The sequence below is a fragment of the Peromyscus leucopus genome, chromosome 1 (genome assembly GCF_004664715.2).
Source record: "Peromyscus leucopus breed LL Stock chromosome 1, UCI_PerLeu_2.1, whole genome shotgun sequence".
NCBI classification, from domain to species: Eukaryota; Metazoa; Chordata; class Mammalia; order Rodentia; family Cricetidae; genus Peromyscus; species Peromyscus leucopus.
This window is the reverse complement of record NC_051063.1, coordinates 183930823-183954981: the sequence shown is the minus strand read 5'-3', so window position 1 is coordinate 183954981 and position 24159 is coordinate 183930823. Positions and strand designations below refer to the sequence as shown.

The following is a 24159-nucleotide window of genomic DNA, read 5'->3' as shown; positions in this document are numbered from 1 at the left end:
TTCAAAGTCAGTGTTGGCTACATAGCAAATATGACGGTCTTTTCTCAAAATAGGTAATGAAGTATCGAGAACACTGTACACAGCCATCTGACTTATAGCAAGAGAGGGGGGAGAGAGGCATATTTGATTCATTATACATATAATAGTGAACAATTAAAGGCAATTAGCATATTCATCACCTTAAATGTCCATCATTACTGAAAGTCCATTCAGATTCCTCCCCTCTAATTTGAGATGTTTTAAGCCATTGTTATTAGACTCATCTTGCAAATATGCATTTCGGTCTCAACTAAAAATAAGATTTTGTTCAAATTTTTCCTTTAGCTGCCTCTCATCTGACTTCAAACCATCTAGGTGACATACAAGGCTATAAGACCCATGTGATAACTAAATTCAACACACATGTGGTTGTACACTCTGACAACCCAGAGATGCGAGTGTTGTTGGAGGCCCTTAAGTCACAACAGAAAACCTTCTCGCCTCACACTGTTATCCTACACGGAAGACAAGGAGTTGGAAAGTCGGCTTTGGCCAGAAGTATCATTCTGGGCTGGGCACAGGGTAAACTCTACCAAGATGTGTCCTATGCCTTCTTCTTCTCTGTTAGAGAAATAAAATGGAGAGAGAAGAGCAGCTTGGCACAGTTGATTTCCAGGGAGTGGCCAGACTCCCGGGCTCCGGTGACAGAGATCGTGTCCAAACCGGAAAGGCTCTTGTTTGTCATGGATGGTTTTGACGATCTGGGTTCTGCCCTTCTCCTTGATGACGTGAGGCTCCCTGAAGACTGGGAGGATGAACAGCCCACATACATCCTGCTGTACAGCCTCCTGACGAAGGCTCTCCTACCCGAGTCCTTTCTCGTGATCACCACCAGAGACACGGGCTTGGAAAAGCTCAAGTCAATGGTGGTGTCCCCCCTCTACATATTCGTGGGAGGACTGTCTGCAACCAGGAGGGCTGAGCTGGTCCTCGAGAACATCTCTGACAGCCACAGAAGCCATCAAGTCGTCCATTCCGTGAGAGATAACCACCAGCTGTTTGATCAGTGTCAAGTCCCCGCCATATGCTCGCTGGTCTGTGAAGCTCTGCAGCTCCAGGAGAAGCTGGGAGAGAAAGCCCCCCGAGTCTGCCAGACCTTCACCAGTTTGTATGCCACCTTGGTGTTTTACCAGCTCACGCCGAGAGAGCCTTCCCGGAGCTGTCTCAATCCGGAAGAGCGCCTTACCCTGATAGGCTTATGCAGGATGGCAGCCGAGGGCGTGTGGAACATGAGGTCGGTGTTCTATTGGACTGACCTGCAGACCCGCGGCCTGAGGGAGTCTGAGATCTCGGCCCTCTTTCACATGAACATCCTCCTCCGGGTTGACCACGGCGCCGAGTGGTACTATGTTTTCTTCCACCTCAGCCTGCAGGATTTCTGTGCTGCCTTGTATTATGTCTTAGAAGGGCTGGAGAAATGGGATCGGCCCTCTTTCATCATTAAAAACCCGAGGAGCCTCAGGCGGACCGACTTCAACACTCACCTCCTTGGGATGAAGCGCTTCTTATTCGGCCTCATGAACAAAGACACAATGGCAACCCTAGAGGTGCTGCTGGGATGTTCCGTGCTCCCCTCTGTGAGGCAGACACTCCAAGACTGGGTCTCGGAGCTAGGTCAGCGGGTCAGTGCCACCAGCCCGATGGATGTCCTGGATGCCTTCCACTATCTCTTCGAATCTCGGGATGAAGAATTTGTTTGCGGGGCGCTGAATAGCTTCCAAGAAGTGTATCTTCTGGTTAACCAGAAGATGGACTTAATGGTATCTTCCTACTGTCTCCAGCACTGTCAGAACCTGAGGACACTGCGGCTGGATGTCAGAGACATCTTCTCAGTGAATAAGAATACTGATCTGTGCCCTTTCGTTCCCCCGGGGTGAGTACCGGGTGATTTTCATCCTAAGCCAATTTGTAAATTTTGTGTTGTTGGGCTTAGATATGACGTTCAGTAATATTCAGGGTACCAGACGGCTCTTTTTTTTTTATTTCTTATTTATTTTTTTTAATTTTCCGGAGCTGAGGACCGAACCCAGGGCCTTGCGCTTGCTAGGCAAGCGCTCTACCACTGAGCTAAATCCCCAACCCCCAGACGGCTCTTAAAGAACAATTCACTTATTAACAGGACCTGATCCAAGTCTGGTTTGTCATTCGCTACTAGATAAGCCCTTTTAAAACCCTTGAGTCCCATGCTGGGGATAGAGATCGGTCCGGAGATAGATCTCGGAAGACTGCTTGCCTGGCATGAATGAAGCCCGGGGTTCGCTCCCCAGCATGGCATAGACTGGGTGGGGCATGGAACACACTGCAAGCCCGTCTCTCAGGAGGCAGGTATCAAGCTAGTTTCTACTACTAAGCCAATCAGAACAGCCCAATTAATAACATACCGAGAAAAGGATTTTTGTTCAGTGTGGCCACATTGGAAAAAAGGGACAAAATAATCAAAGGTCAATAAGTCTCTATTGATCCCCCTCCCCATAGTCCATCTTCTGGATCCTGAAGTGAAGTTAAAATAGAGAGGTAGAGGTCCAAGGACATGTACATCTAACTAGTTCTGATCAAGGTGTGATCCCTGCCTGCCATTGACTCATAGTCTTGTTCCAGTCTCTCCAGCAAGGTGGGCTGCTCTGTGTGGAATTTCTTTCTGGGAGGCAAGTACCCCTCTAGCTGGTGGCAGGCTCCAGCCTTTCCCTTCTCCCAGTGTGAGATTCCTGGGAGATTGGCAGTTTCTTGGGGTCCGTTGTTTCCAAAGTCTGATAGATTGATGGACGAAAAGTATCTAGACTGGAGAGAGGGCTCAGGGGTTATTGCTGCACTTCCAGAGGACCAGGGTTCAGTTCCCAGCACCCAGGTGAGGTGGTTCACAGCTGCCTGCAACCTACAGCTCCAGTGGCCTCTGCAGGAACCTGCATTTATGCACACATAGTCACACACAGGCACATGATGTACAATACACATAAATAAAAATAAACATTGAGCATTTTTAAATAAAGTACCTTCATCTCTGTAAGGTAGTTACAGAGGCAGGAAGATTGGATAGTAAAGATTTTCTAGGACCATTTTAGCAGGTTTTAGATCTGTAATGCATTAATATCATCATATATTAAATCATGATGTGCTCATGATCTCTAAGTTGGATCTCTTGAGATTCTGTGACCTTTGACCAGCTTCCCTTCCCTTCCCCCCAGTCTCTGGTGACTCCACCACTCTCCACTTCTGAGGATTTTTTTTTAATTTTAGTTGCCTTTAGTGTGTTTGCGTGTGTGTGTGTGTGTGTGTTTGCGTGTGTGTGTTTGCGTGTGTTGCGTGTGTGCATGTATGCATATCATGACACACGTGTGGAGATCAGAGGAAGACAATGAGCAGTAATGGATCCTCCCCTTCCTTCCACTATGAGGGTCTCGGGGTTTGAACTCAAGTCTCCAGGCACGTGTGGCAAGTGCCTTTACCCACTCGGCCATCTCAGCGGCTTGGATTTGACCTTTCTCTGAGCCCCGCACACAGGCATGCAACCATTCACCGTTTGCCGTTCAGTTTTGATCAGCCTTTTGTCCTGTTGTTACCCGCAAACACCTGTAACATGAGAGGCACATGGACAGTACGGTGGTCACGAACACCACGTCAGCGACTGACCCTCTGTGCATGTATTTCTACATTCAGCACGTATACCACGGACACATGGCGCAAAGCATGAAGGAGCCAGGTGCCATAAGTTGAGAGCTGGCAAGTCACAGCTCAGGCCACTCCTTAGCTCCCCCCCCCCAGAGAGGTATGCACAGGAAGGCGCATCTGGTCTCTTGAGACCTTAACATCTGGACTTCCTAAGAATGTCTTCAAGGGGCAGGCCCATGTTCTAACAATACTCAACGGTGGGACTGCTGTATCTCGTACTTCTGTCTTAATTCTGGAGGTCCTTGTGTGTTGTTTTTCCATAGCAGTTTGTTAAATCTCCCTGGAGAAATGCAAAGAAATCTCTACTTAGAGTTGGAGAGATGACTCAGAGGTTCAGAGCACTGGCTGTTCTTGCAGAGGTCCTTAGTTCAATGCCCAGCACCTACATGGTGGCTCACAACCATCTGTAAGGAGATCTGGTGCCCTCATACATGCAGACATACATGCAGACAGAACACTTGTATACATAATAAGTAAATCTTTAAAAAAAAAAAACAAAAACAAAACTCTACTCACCCCAATTAGGAAACCAATAAAAATACTAGAGTAATCATTCTATCAAAGTCAGTTTGGTGAAATGGCAAGTTTATAGGGTTGCTTACAGAAACATGGGTGACCCCCAAAATGACTGCATCACAGGAGAGTCTCACCTCTTATAGATAACAGCCTCATGGAAAGCTGTATTGTGGAGTCATGTCTTCAGTTAACCATTTACTTCCACATATATTCTGGCATCCCCCAAGATCACTTGCAGCAGAAGGAGGGAAAGAAAGAGCTAGAGCCCCCAGGCCAAGGGTCCTGTAACCTAGTAAGGATTATCAATAATTCCATTGTCATATACCTGGCTGTTCCTTTATTGTTCTGTTAATTGCCTTAGCTCACTGGACGTGGAGCTCTCTAATCCAAGATGGAGAAGGAAAGATCACATGATCTTCAGAGCTAAAAAAGAGAGACAGAAAGAGAGAGAGAGAGAGAGAGAGAGAGAGAGAGAGAGAGAGAGAGAGAGAGAGAGAGAAAGAAAGAAAGAAAGAAAGAAATCCAGGCTGGAGAGATGGCTCAGCAGGTGAAGAGCGCTTGCTGCTCTTCCAGAGAACCTGGATTTGGTTCCTGACATTACATTGTCTATAACTCCAGCTCCAGGAAGATTTGATGCCCTCTTCTGGCCTCCGTGGGCACAGGCACACATACGTACATACCCACACATAGACACACATGCGCACTCACGCACGCATGCCCGAAGACACCCATACACATAGAAATTAATTTTTTAACAGCATAACAATACAGCTGCACCATTTTGCCACTAGGGGGTGCTAGACTTTAAGTCAACGTGTGTCTGGGCGGGCTGAAGGCTCCTGATCACTCTAGCATACTCCCCAGGGGATGTTGGAGTATGGAGAGAGGCTGAACGTGGGGCTGGTCCCCTAGAGCAGGAAGCAGCATCCACTGAGCTGACTTTATTTTCTCAGCTGTCCTGGGCCGCCTGACAGTCTAGTCTCCCTCCTGTGGCCTCACTGTGGTGGTCACTCGTGTTCAAATCCACCTGCTCAATCCCCTGCCTTTCCCCCCCTCACCGACACAGGACACAGAACAAGCCCCTCATCCTGGAGTGGTGGGAGAAGTTCTGCCGTGTCCTCGGCACCCACAAGAACCTGAAGCAGCTGGACCTGGGCAACAGCGTCCTGAATGAATGGGCCATGAAGACACTATGCCTCAAACTGAGGACTCCGACCTGTAATGTACAGACTCTGACGTAAGTGCCACCCGGTCTGATACAAGCAATCCTTCCCAGGGCTTCTCCTTGCCAAGACAAGGTCCATCTATAAACCCTGAGACGTGTCCTGAGAGGATAAGTGCTTATATTAAAAGATGTATGTAGGAAAGGCGCAAAGCTACACAAAGAAACACTGTCTCAAAAAACCAAAAAAAAAAAAAAGATGTATGAACCAAGTTCCCTGAAGTACAGGATGGGAGCTGACTAAAAGACCTCATTTAAAACTAAACAAAACAATGAGGTGCATAGGTTTGAGGCAGGCTTAATTGCTATGGGTTTTGGAGGGTGCATAGGAGTTGGTTAGCAAAGGAAGACTATGAGAAGGAGGACTTTGGGGGCTGGTCATAGAATATGAGGGAATAGATCAAGGTGCATGACTTACGTAGCTCTCTGGAATCACTCTTTAATGCCTTTAAACTAATGAATATTGTACAAATCTATCGACCGCTGATGGTTAAATATACCAAGAGTAAGAGCAGTGAGTCTGGGAAAGACACCGATGTGAAGATTCAGTTTGCTGGAGGAAATGGGCCCTGACGTGGGAAAGCAGAATTTATAGAAATGATACAGTATAGAGAGATCTAAACATAACAGGGCCTTCAACATGGAGGGGTTTCCCTTTAGAGACTGCAGAGCAGCTGTTGAGTTGAGAACAAGGTGGAGGGGCTGGAGAAGATACTCGGTGATTAAGAGCACTGGCTCTTCTTGCAGAGGACTCGGGCTCTGTTCCCAGCACCCCACAGTGGCTCACAACCTCTGTAACCCCAGCTCCAGGGGGTCCAAGCCCCTCTTGCCGCCTCCACAGGCTCCTGCACACACACTCACGTAGGAACACACACATGCACATTAAGATCTTTTTTAAAAGAGTGTGACTATTAATCCTGGCACTCGAGAGGCAGGGGCAGGTGGACCTCTGTGAGTTTGAGGCTAGCCTGGTCTACAGAGTGAGTTCCAGGACAGCCAGGGCTACAGAGGGGGAAACCCTGTCTCAGAAAAAAAAAAGTGTGAGTGTGAGAATGCCCAATCCAAAGGCACCACTTAACTCAGCAAATCCCCCTGAGAAGTCTATGTCAAACCCCCAGAACAAAGGAAAGGTCTGACTTTGTACACCATTTAGGAGTAGTGAGAAGTTTCACATCATGTGATTTAGTTGTACATGACATATGTAACAAGGAGCATGGAGGACCCAGGTACCTTCAGTTGAGGGCTAAGTCACAACAGAGACAGCTTCATAACTCTTGTCCCAGTGAGAGCTGTAGGAGGCTGACCTGTCCTTGGGCTGTGGTTGGCATGGCCTGTTCTCAGTCTGTGGGAGGCGTGGCCTGTTCACCTCAGGCTGTGGGAGGCGTGGCCTGTTCTCCTGAGACTGCGGGGTCTAGCCTTCTATAATAAATGCTGTCTTTTAAGGGCAGCCCCATGCTCTGACAATATTAAAAATCAGAGCCTGCCACAGATGTCATGTATCTTGGGGTAGGAGAAGATACATCAGCTCTACTTGAGACAAGAAGTCCACCCCTCAACTTGCCCTCCCAACCCAGGGGGAAGCCACATGACATGGGCATGAGGCAGGTTCAGTTCTTGTTGGCTAATGAGCAAACGCCCAGAGTTCCTGCCCTGACTTCCCCAGGTGATGAGCTACAAGCCGTAAGATGAAATAAACCCTTTCCTCCCCAAATTGCTCCTGGTTGTGGTATTTTATCACAGCAACAGAAACCCCAACTAAGACAATGACCCAGAGCAACCATGGGGAGCAAAGGGGTTGTTTCATCGTGTAACTCACACGCTGCTACAAAGTGAGCTTGAGACCAGCTTGGGATAAATTAGACCCTGTCTCTAAAGGGAAAAAAAATTGTCAGGAGCGAAGACGGCACAGGGCTGTAATGGAGGCACTGGAGAGGTGAGTGAAGAAGACCAGGAGTCGAAGGCCCCCAGCACAAGGCACTGTGAGACCTAACTCAGAAACAAAGGGTAGTGTGTACATAGTCACCATTTTGAGAGCTAGTGTAGAAGCTTAAGAGTGTAACGAGTCTTGTTTGGTCCCGCCAGCCAGCTCCCAACTAACAACATGAGGCTTGTTAATTACGAATGCTTGGCCTTAGCTTAGTCTTGTCCCACTAGCTCTTATAACTTAACTTAACCCATTTTTATTAATCTACATTTTGCCTCATGGCTTTGCCTTTCTTTCATTTTGTGTGTCTGGCTCCCTCCAAGTCTATTGGTGTCTGATGGGTGCCTAGATTCATCTCCTCCTTCCTTTCTCTCTGCCCGGAAGTCCCACCTATACCTCCTGCCTAGCTATTGACCATTCAACTCTTTATTAAACCACTCAGTGTACAAACATCTCACCACATGAGAGAAAGAGAATTAGGGTGTATTCCTCACTCACTCTCCATCCCTCTCTCCCTCTCTCCTTTTCTGCAGGTTTAAGGGTGCAGAGGTAACCCTCGGCCTTCAGTACCTCTGGGTGACCCTCATTAGCAACCGGAAGTTAAAATACCTCAACCTGGGGAACACACTCATGAAGGACGATGACGTCAAGTTAGCCTGCGAAGCGTTGAAACACCGGAACTGCTCCCTGGAGACTTTGCGGTAAGCAGCAGCTATGGTTATCAGCGTGGGGCTTTTACTTAAGAGTCTGGAGTCACTTCCAAAAAGTTGCCCCCCCAAAAAAAAAACACTATCAAGAGGATTGGAGAGAGGGGGAAGGAAGTCCTGGGGGAGGTGGCTGTACTAATTTGGCAGCACTATATCATTGGGGGTGGGAGAGCCAAACGAATGGGCTGCATGCCAGCAAACTGAACATGTCAAATAGATGTTAAGGTATGAGTGCTGGACCACAATGACACAATTTCAGTGTGTCGTAAAAATCACAAAACAGGGCCAGTGAGATGGCCCCGGGGGATAAAGTAGTTTGCCACTAAAGCCTGGTGGCCTGAGTTCGATCCCCAGACCCCACTTGTTGGAGAGAGAGAAATGACTACGGAGAGTTGTCCCTGGCCTCCACGGGCACACTGTGGCACGTATTCACATACACACATTAAGTAAATAAATGTAAAAAAAAAAAAAATTGAAAACAAACCTTGCGTGCTGGGGAGGGCAGTGTGTACCTGGAACCCAGCACTGTGGTTGTGGTTGCTGAATCGGGGATGGCAAGTTTGAGAGGCCAACCTGGTTTGCCTAGCAAGACCCTGTCTTCAGAAAAAGCGGTGTTGGGGGGGACAGGGGGGGGGGGGGGGAGTCTGCGAATGTAGCTCAGTTGGTGAAATGCTTGTGCAGCATGCATGAAGTGTCGCTTTTGGTCCACATCCCTGCACAAAACCAAGCATAGTGCCTGAACCTCAAAGCCCAGCGCTGAAGAGGTAGAGGCAGGAAAAGCAGAAGCTTGTAGCATGAATCCAAGAGGTAAGTAGAGGCGGGAAAAGCAGAAACTTGAAGCAGGAATCCAAGAGGTAGGTAGAGACGGGAAAAGCAGAAACTTGTAGCACAAATCCTAATTGGAAGCTCAAGATCAGCCTCGGCTTCTTAGTGGTTTTGAGGCCAACCTGGGCTACCTGAGACCTTGTCTCAACAGGAAGGGGTCCCATGCAACCTCAGGAAGTTACTTCAAATGGTTATGTAACTGTGGCGAGCTTTCTAAATGAGGGCTGATGCAAGCCATCCATCAAGTCGTGCTGAGGAGTTGGCACTTTTTTTTTTGCATTCGATTTTGTTAAGTGCGTGCACGTCCATGCTCGTGCCATGGCGTGTGCGTGGCCAGAGAACCACATATAGTGAGAATGAGTTCTCTCCTTCCACTGTGTGGGTCCTGGGATCAAACTCGGGTCTCGGTCTTGGTGGCAAGATCCTTCAGCCCTGGAGCATCATTCTCACCAGACCTGCATTTTCATTTAGCAAATACAGATAGCCTGTTGGATCTGGTGTGCTGGTTAAGAGTGTTGGCAGGTTACTTATGAGGAAAGGGAAAACTATTTGTGTGCACACACCTCCAGTTCCTAAGGGGCTGAGTCAAGAGTGTCTTACCCTGGGTTACCCAAAAGGGATGAGAAAAAAAAAAAATGTCTCGGGCTGTCTGTCTCTGCAGATTGGATTCCTGCGAGTTAACCTCCGGCTGTTACCTGGAGATCTCCAAGCTGCTTCTCTCAACCACCAGCCTCAAATCTCTCAGCCTGGCAAGAAATAAGGTGGCAGAAAAAAGCATGAGGTCGCTTTGTGAGGCCTTGAGTAGCTCCCAGTGTTCACTGCAGAAGCTGATGTGAGTCTTGCTTCCTCTCACTCTGTGACTGATGTATCAGAAATGTCAGGAGATGGGCGGGTAACTCCAGAATGAGGCCTCATGGCAAAGCCCTGGCGTTGGGGCATAAGAGAAACCCTGTTCATTCAATCATAGCCCTTCCTGTGCAAAGGGAGCCCAGTGGGAGTCAGCCCAAGAGCTCTGTACCCAAGACCTCTGTACTGACAGAGCCCCTTTGGAACGTGACGCCTATGTGAGTCAAGTGGGTTAGTTCGCACTTGACTGCACGGTTAGAGGTAATCCACTCATTCGGTAATTAATGATTTCCTTCTTGCCTGGCCAAGCCCAAAACGGAACATGGACGTGGTCGGCACAGGGTATAGTTGTATATGAATGTAATCCTAGTACCTGGGAGGCTAAGACAGAAGGGTCATAACAAGTGCAGGTGGGCCTGAGCTACAGAATGAGCTCTTGTACACACACACACACACACACACACACACACACACACACACACAAAACAAGAAAATAGGAAGATGTGCTAGGGAGGTGTGTCTAGGTAAAGAGCAGGTAGAGAAAATATGAGGACCCCAGAGTTCAGCTCCCCAGAACCCATGTAAAGCCAGGAGGGCTCGGTGGGTTACACAGCACTAAGGAGGCAGAGACAGGATCTCCAGAGCAAGAGGGCTTGCCAGACTAGCCAAACTGGTAAGCTTCCAGTTCAGTGAGAGACCCTGCCTCAATATATAAAATGGAGAGGGATCAAGGAAGATGTCCTGTATCAACCATCTCAGACCTCCACAAGCATGCCTGCACAGACATTTGCAGCTGCACACAAGTGTGCATCCACAGATACACACATATACATGCATGTGCATACTACGCATGCCAAAATGAAGGAGGGCCCTAACAGAATGTCCTCAAAAATGCCAATCAGGTAGCTCAGACTTCCTAAGGAGACAAAGGGGCCAACAGAGGACCAGTCTAAGAGTGTTGTTTTGTAAACATACTTCAACATGGGAACATGGGGCAGGGCAGTTCCGTGTACCTTACGACCAATGCTCCAAAGGAAGGTCAGTCGTTAACTGGTCAAACTGTCCTGTGATTAGAGCGGAGAGTGAAGGATGAGGTAGTAATTGTCGAAGCCGTTATTTAAATCGTAATGAGATTTACTGGATCTTACCGGTGCCTTTTACTTCCATAGACAAACATGTCTATGGAATGGCCATTGTCTTCAGTCTCATTGGCAAGCAAATGAGGAGGCAGTCTTAGGCTAAGTCACTCATTCATGAGAGAACTGTTAGCAATTGGCAAAACCGGAAATGAAATCTGTGGTCACTGCTCAGAGCTGTGGCCGGCACCTGTCATGGCTCTAAGTTTGTTCCTTTAAAGTCACTGTAAATACTGAACACCAAATAGTACATCACCCTTTAAAGGCCAGAGGCAAGGCTGGAAAGATGGCTTCGAAGTTAAGAGTATTTGGCTGCTCTTATGTAGAGGACTTGGATTTGGTTCCCAGCGCCCATATTAAATTGCTCACAACCACCTGTGACTCCAGGGCCTCTCATGCCCTCTTCTGGCCTCGGCAGGCACTGCACCTACATACACATACACATCATAATCTTGAAGGCTAGAAGCAAAAAAACAAAAAAACAAAATCCCAACAGATGTCAACATAGTTGCTGGACATTGTTCCAATACAACTGGTGTCTATTTCTTCACCAGCAGAGACCCCCATCCCCCTCCCCAATTAGTGATACTGAATATCTGATACATGCACCCTAAGAACTCCAGAAATGTTGGTGCAGTTAGCTGGCCACAGCCCGGTGAGAAGGGGACTACAAAGCTTTTGTTTTCCAGTCTGGCGGCAGCTTTTCCTTTTTATGGATGAGTATGAGGTAATCGAATAGATTACACATTGTCAACTGTGTCAAAATATGTATTCACGTAGATTACACAGTCAGTCTATTGTCACACAGAGGTCCTCCCGCCCCCTAGATTTATAATGTTCAGTGAGAAGGAGAATAACAAAGACCAAAGTTGGCTCAGCTGGCAAAAGATGCCCGACAATGTGAATTCAACCCCCAGGGCCCACACAGCAGAAAGAGAGAATAGACAACCGCTAAGTTGTCCTCCTGACTTCCACGTGCGAGCCAGGGTACACACGTGCTCTCACACATAAAGACAAAAGCTGGTAAGGAAAGGCAGGAGGACAGGGAAGTTTTTAAATATTTAAAAGCTCTTTGTACACACGAAGACTGACTTGACTTCATAGGTATCTGCGCATTTGGGCAGCACCTACGGAGGACAGAGAGCGTCAGATCCCCAGGAACTAGAGTTATAGGTGGTGGGGAGCCACCCAGTATAGATTCTGGGGCCTGAGCTAGGGTCCTCTGGAAAAGCAGCAAGCTCTCTCAGCCATGGAGCCATCCCTCCAGACCCTGTACATGTGTGTGTTTTATGTTCAGCATAGTTACACTCATACCCATATTCTCTTTCTCACCCATATCCCAATGCACTGTTCCTCTTTATTCTCCTGGGCACTTACTCTCCTGTCGTTTCTCATTTTCACGACATTCATGCATACACAATTATATTGTATCTATATAAAATTCTGGGCTGGCTGGTGAGATTGCCACCAAGCCTTGGTGATCTTAGCCCAGGTCCTCGGAGTCATGTGGGAAAAGAGTAAACTGACTCAGTTGCCCTCTGACTAACACACTGTGCCCCCCATACGTGCACATAATAAATGAAATGAGTTTTTAAATCAGTGTGAGGCTGGCCGGGTGGTGGCGGTGCACACTTTTAATCCCAGCACTCGGGAGGCAGAGGCAGGTGGATCTCTGAGTTTAAGGCCAGCCTGGTCTACAGAGTGAGTTCCAGGATAGCCAAGGCTACACAGAGAAACCCTGTCTCAAAAAAAAGTGTGAGGCTGGAGAGATGGCTAAGCAGTTAAAGACCTGTTGCTCTTCCAGAGAACATGGGTTTAGTTACCAGTACCCACATTGGGCATCTCACAGTCCCCTCTAACTCCAGCTCCAGAGAACCTAATGCCCTCTTCTGGTCTTCCTGGGCACCCACGCAACATGCACATAGATACAGACATGCACACATACACATGAACATTTTTTTCTTTTTTTGGTTTTTCAAGACAAGGTTTCTCTATATCGCCTTGGTCATCCTGGAACTCACTCTGTAGACCAGGCTAGCCTGGAACTCACAGAGATCTGCCTGCCTCTGCCTCCCAAGTGCTGGGATTAAAGGCGTGCGCCACTGCCCAGCCACATAACCATTTTAAAATAATTTAAAAGAATTTTAATTTAGATCTAGGAACCACAAATGAAATTGGCTCAATTCACTTAATATGCTTGTCTCTGGTTGCCTCTGTTTTCCTACAAATGATGTAACTCCATTCTTCCTTGTGGCTGAAAAATTCTCCATTTACTGCATGTACGTTTTCCATATCGATTCCTCGATTGCTGGACACTCTGGTTGGTTCCATAGTTTAGGCATCGTGAGTGGTGCTGTGGTAAAGGTCGGTGTGTGAGCGTGGGGGGAGGGAAACATAAGAATGGACCTCATGGGTGCCTCTCCTTGCAGACTGGACAGCTGTGACCTCACATCTGCCAGCTGCCAGGCTCTGGCCTCAGCCCTTCTCAGCAACCGGACCTTGACTCACCTGTGCCTGTCAAACAACAGCCTGAGGGCTGAAGAAGTGATGAGGCTGTGTCAATTCATCCGACATCCAGAATGTGCTCTGCAGAGACTGATGTGAGTCTGGGTCGGTTCTCACGGGGGCGCCGACTGGAGCCGTGGTGTGTGGTAGGAACGGCATCCTGCGGTGTACTTGTTAACTTTCCTGTTGCTGCATTGTAACACCCTGACCAAAGGCAATTTAAAGGAGTTTATTTTAGCTTGTGGCTCCAGAGGGATAGAGTCCAGCATGGTGGAGGAGACTTGGCTACAGTCATAAAAAAAAACACAATGGCAGGATCAGAAAGCGGCTGGGTACATGTTTATACACACACAGGAAGCAGCAAGAACAGGAAGTGAGATGAGGTTCAGCACTGACATGCCTCCTCCAGCAAGGCTCCACCTCCTAATGGTTCCACGACCTCCCTAAAGAGCGCCCCCGACTGGGAAGGAGTGTTCAAACACAAGCCTTAGGGAGGACATTTCGAATTCAACCCACCGCGCTCAGCATGTTTGGGGCTCTGGTTCTAGGACCCTCCTTGGTATAAAGACCACTTTGTTACTGCACGTTCATAAATGTTTTTAAGATGACTCCAGGCTTTTATTATGTGTATGTCGCGGTGGGGATGGATGCCCCAGCACACACAGGCAGGTCACAGGGCCAGCTGCAGGAGTTGGTTCTCCCCTTCCATGTGGGTCCCAGGATCAAACTCAAATCCTGGGGCTTCGTGCCCTTACCCACTGAGACATCTCATCAGCCCTCAAGATTTTTGTCTAAATACTGTAACCTTTGTTTTTTAATTTGTTTGTGTGTGTACATACAGGTGTGTCTGTGTGTGTACACAGGGGTGTGTATGTGTATAGAGGTGTGTATGTGTGTGTGTACAGATTGGTGTATATGTGGATAAAGGTGTGTGTATAGAGAGGTGTGTGTGTGTGTGTGTGTATGTATGTATGTATGTACAAAGGGGTGTGTATGTGTATAGAGGTGTGTGTATAGAGGTGTGTGTGTATACAGGTGTGTGTGTATATAAAGGTGTGTGTGTGTATATACAGGGGTGTATGTGTGTATATATATATATATACAGGGGTGTGTGTGTATGTGTGTGTATACAGGTATGTGTGTGTGTGTGTATATATGTATATATATATGGGTATGTGTGTATACAGCTGTGTGTGTGTCTATACAGCTGTGTGTGTGTCTATACAGCTGTGTGTGTGTCTATACAGCTGTGTGTGTGTCTATACAGCTGTGTGTGTGTCTATACAGCTGTGTGTGTGTCTATACAGCTGTGTGTATGCACATGCATGTAGAAGCCAAAAGTTGCTCCATCTTCTATATGAAGGCAGGCTCTCTCACTTGAACCCAGCTTGCTAATTCAACTAGACTAGCTGGCCAGCTGGCGCAGGGCATCTCCGTCTCTGCCTCCCATGCCCTGAGATTGCAGGAGGGTCACCAAGCGCCCCACCCCCACATTTATATGGATCGCTGGGATCTGAACTCGGGTCCCTGTGCTTGCAGGGCCAACACTTGACCCACGGAGCCATATTAGTTACTGGCAATACAGAGTGGAGAGGTGTGGTGCCTGTCTGTACAGAGCTGAGAGTCTGTGTGTGAGGACTGAGATTACTAGGGAAGCTGGGCAGACAGCCCAGTGGTGAAGGGCCTGCCACAGACGCACTGGGACCTCCGTTCAGATCCCCTGAACTCACATCATAACTAAAACAGATGATTGGTTCACCATTGTAACCCCAGTGCTGTGACGCAGGAGCCCAGCCAGCCCCACTGACTCAGCAGCAAATTAGAGGCCTTGTCCCCAAAAACGAGGTAGGCTTGGACTGAGAGATCATGGCTCAGCAGTTAAGAGCACTTGCTGATTTTGGAACCCAGGTTCAGTTCCCAGCCCCCAAATGGAGGTTCACAGCCATCCATAACTTCAGTTCCGGGGATCTCGGACCCTCTTTTGGCCACTGTGGGCACTGTACATGCACATGGTAAATATGTGTATTGCATCCAGACACTTAGACATATAAACTAAAAATCTTTAGAACTGTAAGTGGATCACTCATGAGAAAGCAACTAGGTGGCCTCCACATATATGCACACAGAGCATAGACACACACACACACACACACACACACACACACACAACAGCACTGCTGCGCATGCACTCGCTGACACATATAATGTAATTTGGAAACGTGTGTATGCCTCTGTCATCAACCAGGAAGTGTGTTAAGGTACCTTTAGCCTGGTGGGGTGGTGTTTTACTTATAGCTACAATATTCAGGATGTGGAGGCAGGAATGTTCTAGGTCATCCTCATCTACAAAATGAGTCCCAGCCAGCCTGGCCTACTGAAGACCCTGTCTCAAAAACATAAACTAGAAGCCTCAGCAGGTGAAGGCGCTCGCTGCCACGTCTAACAGTGTGAGTTTGATCCCGGGACTGGTATGGTGCAAGGAGAGAACCCACTTCCACCAATTGTCCTCCGACCTCCATTCATACACCTTAGCGTATGTGCAATCACACACGCGTGCGCGCGCGCGCACGCGCGCGCACACACACACACACACACACGCGCACACACAGTGTAATTTAAAATTAGATTCTATGAAAATATTTATAATATTAAAATATTCCTGTGTATTCTATTATACAGGAGAAATAATAATGCAGGAGGGTTGGAGAATCTGTGTGCCTGCATGCATGTGCGCGCACACACACACACACACACACACATGCAAGCACACGCACACACACCTGCCACAGCATGCATGAGAAGGCAGAGAAGGTAGGAGCAGGTTATCTCCTTCCACCATGCAGTTCCCAGAGAATGATTTCAAGTTGAAGTTCTTGGCCTTGACGACAAGCGCTTGTACCTGCCAGGCCATCCTGCTGGCCCGGTCAGAGTTCTCCTCGCTTCCAATAGTTCCCCCAGTAACTACCAAGTTCTTTACCCACCCCTGAAGGCTGACAGCAATGGCCAACGTAAATATGAACCCCATTCTACAGAAGAGTAAACTGAGGCAGAGAGGTGTCTCTTATCCAAGGCTGTGTGTGCCGTGTGTGTGCAGTGCCCATCCTGCCCTCTTCCCATTTGTGTCCCCACAGACTGAACCAGTGCGACCTCAAAGGAGACGCCTATGGTTTCCTGGCGCTGATGCTTATCAACAACAAAAAGCTGACCCACCTGAGCCTGACGATGAACCCCATGGAGGATGGCGGGGTGAAGCTTCTGTGTGAGGCTCTCCGGGAGCCGACATGTCACCTCCAAGAGCTGGAGTGAGTAGGCAGTGGTGTTGGAGGGTCATCTCTACCACCCAGGTTTCCCGAAGGCGACAGAGATGGACAGGGAGACACGAGAAATTAAATTCGATGGTTAAGTGCTCAGGCTGCGGGGAATCACACGAGCTGGGTAAAGTGATGTGTTGAGTCGGCAGAGTTGAGGGAACGAAGGAATGACTGAACAGAAGCCCTGAGGTAGGATTACGAGTTCAGGGTCACACTTGATCCCTTAGAGTCTGTTCGTTTCTTCAGAGATTATTTGGTTTGGTGGGTTTTTTGTTCAGTTGGTTGGGTTTGGGTTTTGGTTTTATTGTTTCTGTTTGTAGTGCTCCAGGCATGGAATTAAGATCTTTGTATGTGCACTCTACCACTGAGCCACACCTCCAGCCCCTCACTGGGGGATTCTAGGCAGGGGCTCTACCACTGAGCCACACCCCAGCCCCTCACTGGGGATTCCCCCCCACCCCCCCCAGCCCTCCCTAGCAGGGCTCTACCACGAGCCACACCCCCCCCTCACTGGGGGATTCTAGCAGGGGCTCTACCACTGAGCCACACCCCCCCCCTCACCACCCCCACCCCACCCCCCCCCCCCCCCCCCCCCCCCCCCCACCCCAGCCCTCACTGGGGATTCTAGGCAGGGGCTCTACCACTGAGCCACACCCCAGCCCCTCACTGGGGGATTCTAGGCAGGGGCTCTACCACTGAGCCACACCCCAGCCCCTCACTGGGGGATTCTAGGCAGGGGCTCTACCACTGAGCCACACCCCCAGCCCCTCACTGGGGATTCTAGGCAGGGCTCTACACTGAGCCACACCCCCAGCCCCTCACTGGGGATTCTAGCAGGGGCTCACCACTGAGCCACACCCCAGCCCCTCACTGGGGGATTGTAGGCAGGTGGCTCCTACCACTGAGCCACACCCCAGCCCCTCACTGGGGGATTCTAGGCAGGGGCTCTACCACTGAGCCACACCCCAGCCCCTCACTGGGGGATTGTAGGCAGGGCTCTACCACTGAGCCACACCCCAGCCCCTCACTGTGGGATTGTAGGCAGGGTGTCCACTCTACCACTGAGCCACACCCCAGCCCCTCACTAGGGGAGTCTAGGCAGGGGCTCTACCACTGAGCCACACCCCAGCCCCTCACTGGGGGATTCTAGGCAGGGACTCTACCACTGAGCCACATCCCCAGCCCCTCACTGGGGGATTCTAGGCAGGGACTCTACCACTGAGCCACACCCCAGCCCCTCACTGGGGATTCTAGGCAGGGGCTCTACCACTGAGCCACACCCCCAGCCCCTCACTGGGGGATTCTAGGCAGGCGCTCTACTGCTGAGCCACACCCCAGCCTAGTATACAGTTATTTTTCCAAAGATGCCCCCATTCATCCATACCTACTCCACTGCTGTCTCCCAGACTCATGTGCCATCCACTCTGTGCCATTCATGAGAGTAGACAGAAAGGCCATCTCTTGGGGATGGGGGGATGGCTTCATGGATACAGCGCCTGCTGAGCAAACATGAAGACCTGCACTGAGATTTGCAGCGTTCATGTAGGAGCCCCTGCACATGCTTGTAACAACCCCAACACTAAGGGAGGAGGCGGCCATGCAGATCCCAGGGGTTCACTGGCCAGCAAGTCTCTCTAAAATGACAAGTTTAAGGCATAGCGAGATAGAGGAGTGTACCTGAGGTGTTGATCTCTGGACTCCACACAGGCACGCACAGGTGTGGATACACCCATACCCACGCACACATGCAACCGCCACACACAGAATAAAGACCATCTCTCTTTAAATTACATGTGTTTATTTCCTTATTTGGAGTGAGGGCCTTTATGGGTAACAATGCCCACTTGGAGCTCAGAAGACAGCTTGCGGGACTCAGTTCTACCTTCAACCACGTGGTTCCAGGGGCTCAAACTTAGGATCATCACTGGTGGTGGCAAATACCTTCATCCACTGAGCCATCTCGCTGATCCCAAGACAGTCTCTTAGAAGAAAATACAGACAGTGTTTCTGAATATTACTCCCGCCGTAGTCCTTCCCCGCTGAAGGACGTGGATTTCCCGTGTCTCCTGCAGACTGGTGGGCTGCCAGCTCACGGAGGATTGCTGTGAAGATCTGGCCTGCGTGATCACAGCCAACAAGCAATTGACGAGCTTGGATCTCGGTAACAACGCCCTGGGTGACGTCGGAGTCATGGCCCTGTGCAAGGGGCTGAGGCATGAGGACAGCTCCCTGAAGAGACTTGGGTAATTCTTGGGGGTCACTTCTTTGAAGACATGAGCATGACACCAGGGTGGTGGTGTGATGTTAAGGACCCTTGTGGCGTCATGGGTCTGGGTGTCAGAGACTCACTGAACTTCCGTTCTGTGACGGGCATGATGCTGGGTACTGGGTGGTGGAAGCAGAGACAACCAAGACCTTGGTGGTGCAGCACATGGAATCTAGCAAGAAGAATGAACCCAAAGCAGCCAGTTACACCGGTGGACCTGAAGACGTTAGTGTCTCCACCCCCTGGGGAGCCTCTTAGACCAGAGTGCTCCCCAGATATGATGGCTCACACCCGTCAGTCTAGCTCACAATAGGATGAAGTAGGAGGATCGCCTTGAGTTTGAGGCCAGTCTGGGCTATGCTGCGAGGTTCTCTGAGATCCTAACACGCGCGCATGCACACATGCACGGTCCCACAGACACACGAGATACACAGACATAAAAATAAACTTTTTTTTAAATACTAGAATATGGGCCAGTGAGATGGCTCAGCATAAAGGCGCCCAACAACCCGAGTTCCGATGTTGGGATTCAAACGATAAGAGAAAAGCAACTGGAGTAAATTGTCCTTTGACCTTCGCACATGCACCGCAGCAAGCATACACATGCACGCGTGCATGCACAAAACAAGTGCAACTTTTTAAATATCAGCGCTCTGATATACCATCATCAATTGATTTTCTTCCCTTTGAGGTGGAATCTTTCTGTGCAGCCCAAGTGGCCTGGATCTTACGATCTTCCTGTCTCAGCCTTGTGAGTGTGAGGATTACAGGCATGTGCTGCCATGCCCAGCTCCGTGGTGGTTTAATCTTTTTATTTAAAATGTGCCGTGTGTGCATATGTATGTGTGCCTGCTTGTCTTTATTTGCATCACAAGCATGTGTGTGACCAGAAAGGCCAGAAGGAAGGCATCAGATCTCTCAGAGCTAGAGTTACAGGCAGCTGTCAGCCGCCTGGTGTGAGTGCTGATACCCAAGCCTGAGTCCTCTGCAAGAGCAGCAAATGCTTTCAGCCACTGCGCCACCTCTCCAGCCCCTTGTCAATGACATCCTCTGGCATGCTGCTCTTCTTGGAATAAAGCTCTAAACTTTTATTGCCATACATTCATCCTACATAATATTGGGTTTCACAGGGACATTTTCATACAAATATATATAATATACTTTGACCAAGTTTACACACACACACACACACACACACACACACACACACACACCACACACCTCTGCTCGGCCTCATCCCATCAGTCCCCTTCCTTCCCCTAGACAACTTCACATCTACTTTTAGAGGCGTGTATGACCTTATCTATCTACTTACAATCTGGGCTCCAAGACCAAGAGAAAACAATGCATTATTTCTTGCCACGTCTGACTTAATTCATTTAACATGCTAATCTCCAGTTTTATCCATTTTCCTAGACCGCTAAACCTTCAAAGTTTTCCGTTTCATCTCATAAGGTCATAGTCTCTGGCTAAGTTCTGACTGTCTGGACATGGCTATCTGTTAAGGGTCCTCCTGCAGTATCCATGTGGCTTCTTGGGTATCGTGTGCATGTCTGGACATCCTGCCTCCCTGATGCAGCACCCCATCCTTTGAGTTGCTGGTGCAATATGACTTTGGGGGCGGGCGAGGGGAGAAGGGTTTCTCTGTGTGTCCCTGGCTGTCCTAGAACTCACTCTGTAAGACCAGGCTGGCCTCAAACTCACAGGATCCAGCCTGCCTCTGCCTCCTGATGCTGGGATTAAAGGCGTGCGCCACCACTGCCAGGCATGATATCACTTATTAATCAGCAAGCATTTCTGTGTTCCTCATGTCCCCTGTTGTGTTCCCTATTTCAGTGTCTCTAGACCTTTTCACAAAGACAGTTTGGGGTGTACCCAGCAGCTCTCAGATCCAGAACCAGAACTTAGAATTGGGAATGTTCGAGCTCTTCCACTAGAGCAAACTCTGGGGATAAGGCCCCACTCGCCTTTTTAAACATTGGGTTGAAACGCTTATGGGCTGAATGAAGGATCCACCACTGACGACGGCTCTTCCTTGGGCTTCCTTCCGGGTAGGTTGGAGGCCTGCGGGTTGACTTCCGAATGCTGTGAGGCACTGTCACTGGCCCTGTCTTCCAACCAGCTCCTCACCAGCCTAAACCTGATCAAGAATGACTTCAATACGTCGGGGATGTTGAAGCTGTGCTCTGCATTCCTGCATTCCACCTCTAAACTGCGGATCATCGGGTAAGTCAGACCAGATGAGGCTGATGGTGAAATGACTATTGAGCGACTTCCCCAGATACTAGCCAGGCGCGTTATCCAAAGCACAAGTTGTATCACGCAGATATAAACGCAAAAGGCCGAGGAGCGACTCTAGGGAGGGAGCGTGCCATTGAAGGTAGGCAGGGAGAGGGTGGTGGATTGGGAACCTGGCTGGGTGAGGTTGGCAATCTTTACCTAAACATGTCACAAGGCACACGCACAAACAAGCCCAAAGGGCCAACTGGAGCCACGCAGTGGTGGTGCACGCCTTTAATCCCAGCACTCAGGAGGCAGAGACAGGCAGATCTCTGTGAGTTCGAGGCCAGCCTGGTCTACAGAGTGAGTTCAAGGACAGCCAGGGCTACACAGAGAAACCCTATCTTGGAAAAAAAAAACAATTAAAAAAAAATCCACTTGTACCAGTGAGGCCCAGGGCACAGCGGTCTTTGACTTAGCAGTTGTCTGTGAATTGTTTCCCACACAAGCCCGAGGGTTGAGAGTCCTGCTGCCTAGAACCCATGTGAAAGCCAGATGTGGTGGTACACATGCCTGCAGTCCCAGCGCTGCGGAGACAGAGACCGGAAGACCCTGGAGGAGTTCATTGGTCTTTCAGCCTGTCTAGCCAATCAGGAAGCTCTATCTAGGTTTAGGGAGTTTGTCTCAAAGTGAAGAATGATGTGCGGGCTGGAGAGATGGCTCAGAGGTTCAGAGCACTGGCTGCTCTTCCAGAGGTCCTCTTTCAGAGGGCACCAGATCTCATTACCCTCTACTGGCATGCAGGCATACATCAATAAATCTTTAAAAAAGAGAGAGAATGATCACCTGAACACTCGAGTCTGTGTGCACACATACACACAAAACACACATACAACACACACACACACACACACATATGCACACACGCATGTACCACTCTAATTGAGGGTTCTCAAACAGGTTTGTAGTCCTTGATTTGGCTTCCAGGACATCTGAGGAAGGGGGGAACAAGTCCAAGATGGGTCCTAGTGTGACGGTCCCTTTCTTCCCATCTTCCCAGCCTGTGGAAGCAGCAGTACTATGCCCAGGTGAGAAGGCAGCTGGAGGAATTGCAGTTTACCAAGCCCCAAATGGTGATTGATGGTGACTGGTATTCCTTTGACGACGATGACGACCGTAACTGGTGGAAAAACTGAAGACATGAGTCCCCTTCTGCCCCGGGTCCTAGGACCTCCGTGTCTGGGAACCTCGGATGATGTAGCAGGAATAAAATAAACACTTAGCATTTGGAAAAGCATCAGGTGGTCGTGTTGATCAATGGGCGTATGATTTAAGGGCAGAGACGAGATGAGATGGGGGAGATGGGGGAGATGGGGGAGATGGGGGAGATGGGGCAGATGGGGCAGATGGCGCAGATGGGGCAGATGGCGCAGATGGCGCAGATGGCGCAGATGGCGCAGATGGCGCAGATGGCGCAGATGGCGCAGATGGCGCAGATGGCGCAGATGGCGCAGATGGCGCAGATGGCGCAGATGGCGCAGATGGCGCAGATGGCGCAGATGGCGCAGATGGCGCAGGGCTTACTGTGCCCTTCCATGCACAGGTGTGTTGGCACGTGCTCAGAATCCCGGCACTGGGGGATGGAGAAACAAAAGATTCTGACAAAGTCACCTGAAGGGGAGGGAGGATTGGTATTTGGCTAATGACTCAAGAGGAGACAGTCCACCATGTCAGGGAAGGTGTGTCGCATCACACCCACACTCAGGAAGTAGGGAGGGACGGATGTGTAACGCTGCTTAACCCCATTTTTCCATTTGTACCATCAGGGGATGGATGGCGCCGCCTACAATGGGGTGAGGCTTCCCATCTGGTGTAGTTGTTAGCTTTCTGTTGCCAACTTGCGGAGGAAAGGGCTTATTGGACATTTCCACGTCACAGTCCGTGACTGAGGGAAGTCAGGGCAGGAGCTGGAGCAGAGGCCATGCAGGAATGCTTTTACTGGCTGGCTCCTCATGGCTTGCTCAGCTGGCTTCCTTACACAACCAGGACTTCGTTCCTATGGGTGGCGTTGCCCACAGTAGGTTGGGCCCTTCTACATGAATCACCCATCAAGAAAAACGTCCCACAGGCCAATCTGAGGGAGGCCTTGTCCCAGCTGACTTTTTCTTCTTCCCAAGTAACCTAGCCTGTGTCAAGCTGACAACTGAGCACACTACCTCAACATAATATAGTACCCCAGACACTGGACTCCAGGTGATTTTAGGTTCTGTCAAGTTGATAACACTAACCCTCACGGGGAGGAGACAGAGGATCCCTGGAGCTCACTGGCTGCCAGTCTAGCCTACTTGGAGAATTCCAGGACAATGAGAAACTGTCTCAAAAAAAAAAAAAAAAAAAAAAAACACAGAAAGGTGGATAGCACCTGAGGAATGATACCCAAGGTTGTCCTCTGGGCCCTACACACACACACACACACACACACACACACACACACACACACACATTCTGAGCAGAGGTGGAGGAGGATTGGCCTCCATTTTCAGATCATGAAGGTGCTGGTTGCAGCACACACACCCATCAAAGGGTGGTGAGACTGTCACAGCGGCCCTGCCAGTGAGCCAGCATGTTCTGCCACTTCCCCATTGGCTGACTTTCCAAAGCCAAGAGCAGCCATTGGTTGGCATGCACGAGCATGTTCACCTGCAAATTGTCCTGTATCTATTGGCTAGACTTAAGCCTGTTTGTACAGCTCCTTGTTGCCAGGAATATAGAGCAAATATCCTGACCCTGAGAGGGCTGGGATGAAGCGTGGTTGGTAGAGCACTTGCCTAGCATGCAGGAAGCCCTGGCTCACCCCAGCACCGCACCCCATAACCCATGCATAGCTGTTGTAATCCGTTTCTCTTCCCTTCCCCCATCCTGCTAAGCCTCTTCATCTGGGACTGGGGAAGACAGCTGAGCAGTTAAGCTCTTGCC

The 24159-nt window shown here is 49.5% G+C and overlaps 1 protein-coding gene across 1 annotated transcript; it reads left to right on the top strand.

Moving 5' to 3' along the window:
- The first annotated feature begins 431 nt into the window (after positions 1-431).
- Positions 432-22405, top strand: Nlrp5 (NLR family pyrin domain containing 5). Its single transcript, XM_028863449.2, has 8 exons — positions 432-1912; positions 5288-5458; positions 7901-8068; positions 9561-9731; positions 16518-16688; positions 18770-18940; positions 21019-21189; positions 22244-22405. The coding sequence occupies exons 1-8, from the start codon at positions 432-434 to the stop codon at positions 22377-22379; spliced, it is 2640 nt and encodes an 879-aa protein (XP_028719282.1). The 3' UTR covers positions 22380-22405.
- Positions 22406-24159: the final 1754 nt, after the last annotated feature.